The sequence below is a fragment of the Oryx dammah genome, unplaced genomic scaffold (genome assembly GCF_014754425.2).
Source record: "Oryx dammah isolate SB20612 unplaced genomic scaffold, SCBI_Odam_1.1 HiC_scaffold_17, whole genome shotgun sequence".
NCBI classification, from domain to species: Eukaryota; Metazoa; Chordata; class Mammalia; order Artiodactyla; family Bovidae; genus Oryx; species Oryx dammah.
This window is the reverse complement of record NW_024070201.1, coordinates 52,549,156-52,552,667: the sequence shown is the minus strand read 5'-3', so window position 1 is coordinate 52,552,667 and position 3,512 is coordinate 52,549,156. Positions and strand designations below refer to the sequence as shown.

The following is a 3,512-nucleotide window of genomic DNA, read 5'->3' as shown; positions in this document are numbered from 1 at the left end:
TAAAGAAGTTGCCTGGAGCATTCTTATTAATGCTTACACCTTGACTAGGAGAGTTCCTGTTCAGCCATCATTAGTCATTCATTCAGCACCTTGCGAATGAACCTCTGTTATGCTGACCATACTATTTGCTAATTATTTATGTATGTCTCCCAGTCCTTTCATAATACACCCCTGTAATCGAGGGCTGCCCTAGAGCTAGAACCCATCTGTGTTCCATAGTGCCCAAGGCACAGAGTGGGCATCTAAATTAAGGAAGGGTAAATTCTCAATGACTCTTAATGACTTCCAACTCTGATTGCTAGTCCATCTTTTTATCTTTGGAAATTGTTATTGGAAAGACATAAACCAAATCCCAGGGAGTTCCAGAACTGGGGAGAGGAAGGGCAAGACCAGATTATTTTGTTTATAGAAATGTGTCTCCTAATAACTGGAAAACAGTGCCAGGCATCATTTTATTTGTGGAAATCAAATCAAGTTACCAATAGGCAAAGACCCACATAGGAGGAAGTTCAGCATTTAATTGACTAGTCAGAGCTGTCTTCTCATTGTGTTTGATTCTAAGGTTTAAAAAGAGCTATATTTTGAAATCAATTCCTAATCTAAACACATAAATTACTTTTCCCCCATAGATATCATTCCCCCCACCCCCAAATTAACTGATGCTGAAAACTCTGGCTGTATTGGAGAGAAACAGAGCTATAGGCCAGTGAATGTAGCTAGGAGTCAGAAGTGGAAGACAGCGCAAGGAGATACCAAAAGGAGACACTTGGAAGAACAAGAAGTCTTGCTGGAGAAGGTGTCCAAGAGGCTGGCCTGCTTGGGAAGCTCCACCTCTGGGTTTCCCTGGATGGGTTCTGTGAATACTAATAGCTACCATTTATTGAACCATTGCTATATTCCAGATATTGTGGCAAGGGTTTTTAATGATTATCATTTTAATTCTCAGAGCAACCCTGTGAGTTGAGAACTGGCACCCTCATTCATGGATGAAACTAAAGGTCAGAAACTTGCAGTAATGTGCCCATGGCCATGAGCTAAGACATGCAAAAGCCAGGATTTGAATCCTCTGGGATTTTATTTGACTCTGAGCCCTTAACTATCTTCACAAAACCACTATGAGTTAGCTATAATTTCCCCCAGGTGAGGAGACTGCAGTCTGGGATGACTCAACTTGTCCAAGTGACACAGGTAGTAAGCGTCTGAGCAAAAGCAAGAACATCTGACTCCAAAATTTTTCTGCCTCCCAGATAGAAGAAGAGCAAAGGCCAGGGGTCAGGAACATGGCAGAAAGCCACTGCATGTCAGGCCCTACCCTTTCCCAGGATAGTATCTAGCTGTTTCCCACCCACCCCAACCTCCCCACTTAAGGCCCCTTTTGAGATTTTTCTTCTTACTTCATCTCTTCCTGTGTGGCCCCTGGGCTGAACAGGGACTTGGTAGTTGTTGGGACGTTCTAAGTCATCCCTCTCTGCAAAGGGTCCCCCAGAAAAAGAACAGCTAAAGTACCATCAGCCTGCAGTTTCCTGACTCCACATATGAGCAAAGCCTATGCATAAGACTGACAAGTGGTTAGGTCAGAAGCCAGCCAAAGAGGTTCAAATCCAGGCCGTAGAGTTTGGCCAATAACAGGAGTTCCTTTAAATATATATATATATATGTGTATGTATTCTGGGACAGGCATTTCACTAGGGGTTTCCTCTGTATTTTTAAATTGAATCTCCCTCCTTCCCCCATGTTTAACCCTTATTTCACAAAAGAGGAGCCTGAGGCTCCCAGTCCGGAGGCAACCAGAGTAAAGACTGCAAGTCATAAGGAGCCTGGGACTTGAACCCACCTAGGCCCCAGATTCTGTGGTTGCCTAGGAGCTGAAGAGGGAGGAGCTGGCAGATCAGAGGGAGGGGAAAGAGAGAAGGCGAGCTCCCAGCAGCGCTCGCTGACGACAGCAGGTGATTTTTTTTCCTGCAGCGCTCTTTCTCTCAGCATCTTTCCTGGATTTTTCCCCCCTCTGCTGAACGGCAGAAAAGGGTGGGGCCGCTTCCCTGCAGCAGAGACGGCAGCGGCGGCGACGGCAGCGGCTGCAGCATCCTCGGGAAAGGCGGCGGCGGCAGCAGTGCTCAGTCTCCTCGAATGGTGATCTCCTCCGAGCCCTACTAGGTGGCTAGCTGAGACTGGACGCCGGCGGGGAGGAGAAGAGAGAGCTTTGTCCGCGACCCTGCGACCGCACTGCCCGGCCCTTCCTCTGCGCCATGGCTTAAGCCTGCAGCCACCTCGCCTCGCGTCGCCTCGCTTGGCCGGGGTCTGCGCGCCGCCGCAGCCGAAGGGAGGGGCGCGTCCCAGACGCCCTCGCCCGGCGACCCGGGTCGCCGTGTCTCCCGCTGCGGTGCCCGCAGCAGAACGCGCTCCCGAGACCTGTGCGGCGGCTCCAGGAGGCGTTTATAGCAAGGTATCGAAGGACTTTACCGACTTTTATCTCAGTGTTAGCTCTGCCAGCCCGACATTCCCGGGTGTTCTCTGAGACAGGAGGGCGCGGTAGCTCAGGCCACCAAGGAAAACAAGGTGGGAACTAGACTGGCCGGTCGAGGGGACTGAGGAAGATTAGGGACTTGCTTTAGAATCCAGCAAGAAGGAGGGCGAGTTCTGCAGCGAGCACCATGGCGTGGCCGTGCATCACGCGAGCCTGCTGCATCGCCCGCTTCTGGAACCAGCTGGACAAGGCGGATATCGCCGTGCCGCTGGTTTTCACCAAGTACTCGGAGGCCACCGAGCACCCGGGTGCCCCGCCGTCGCACCAGCAGCCGGCGCCCGCGCCCCCCTCGGCGCGCACGGTCGCCATAGAAACACAGCCGGCCCAGGGCGACGGGGATGCGGTTGCCCGGGCAACAGGGCCGGCGCCTGGGCCTAGCGGAGAACGAGAGGCTGGAGCCTCCTCTGGCCGGAGCGGACCCGGCCCAACCTCTGGCTCCGGCTCCACCTCCAGCGCAGGTCCCGCGGACTCGGTGATGCGGCAGGACTACCGCGCCTGGAAGGTGCAGCGGCCCGAGCCGAGCTGCCGGCCGCGCAGCGAATACCAGCCTTCGGACGCGCCCTTTGAGCGCGAGACCCAGTACCAGAAGGACTTCCGCGCCTGGCCGCTGCCGCGCCGCGGGGACCACCCGTGGATCCCCAAGCCCGTGCAGATCGCCACTTCTTCCCAGGCGGCAGCGCCTGCGCTCCGTGCCCCCCAGCGCCGACCGCAGAGCCAGGAGCGCTGGCCTGTGCCGGCCGCCGAGGCCTCGGAGCAGGAGGCGGCCCCTGGAGGAGCAGGTGTCCTTGCGGCTGGAAAAGCGTCCGGCGCAGATGAGCGTGACACACGCAAGAAACCTGGGCCCGCCTGGATGGTGCGGCGCGCCGAGGTGTCGCAGAGCCAGGAGCGCTGGGTAGTACAGGCCGCCGAAGCCCCGGAGCAGGAGGCGGCTCCTAGCGGAGCAGGTGTCCTTGCGGCTGGAAAAGCGTCCGGTGCAGATGAGCGCGAC

The 3,512-nt window shown here is 55.1% G+C and overlaps 1 protein-coding gene across 1 annotated transcript in view; it reads left to right on the top strand.

Annotated features, from left to right (window-relative positions):
* The first annotated feature begins 2,402 nt into the window (after positions 1-2,402).
* Positions 2,403-3,512, top strand: part of MAP6 (microtubule associated protein 6) — an 82,546-nt gene continuing 81,436 nt past the window's right edge. Inside the window, exon 1 of the mRNA XM_040258887.1 lies at positions 2,403-3,392. Coding sequence (XP_040114821.1) covers positions 2,652-3,392 — 741 coding nt within the window. The 5' untranslated portion in view covers positions 2,403-2,651. The remainder of the gene's footprint in view (positions 3,393-3,512) is intronic.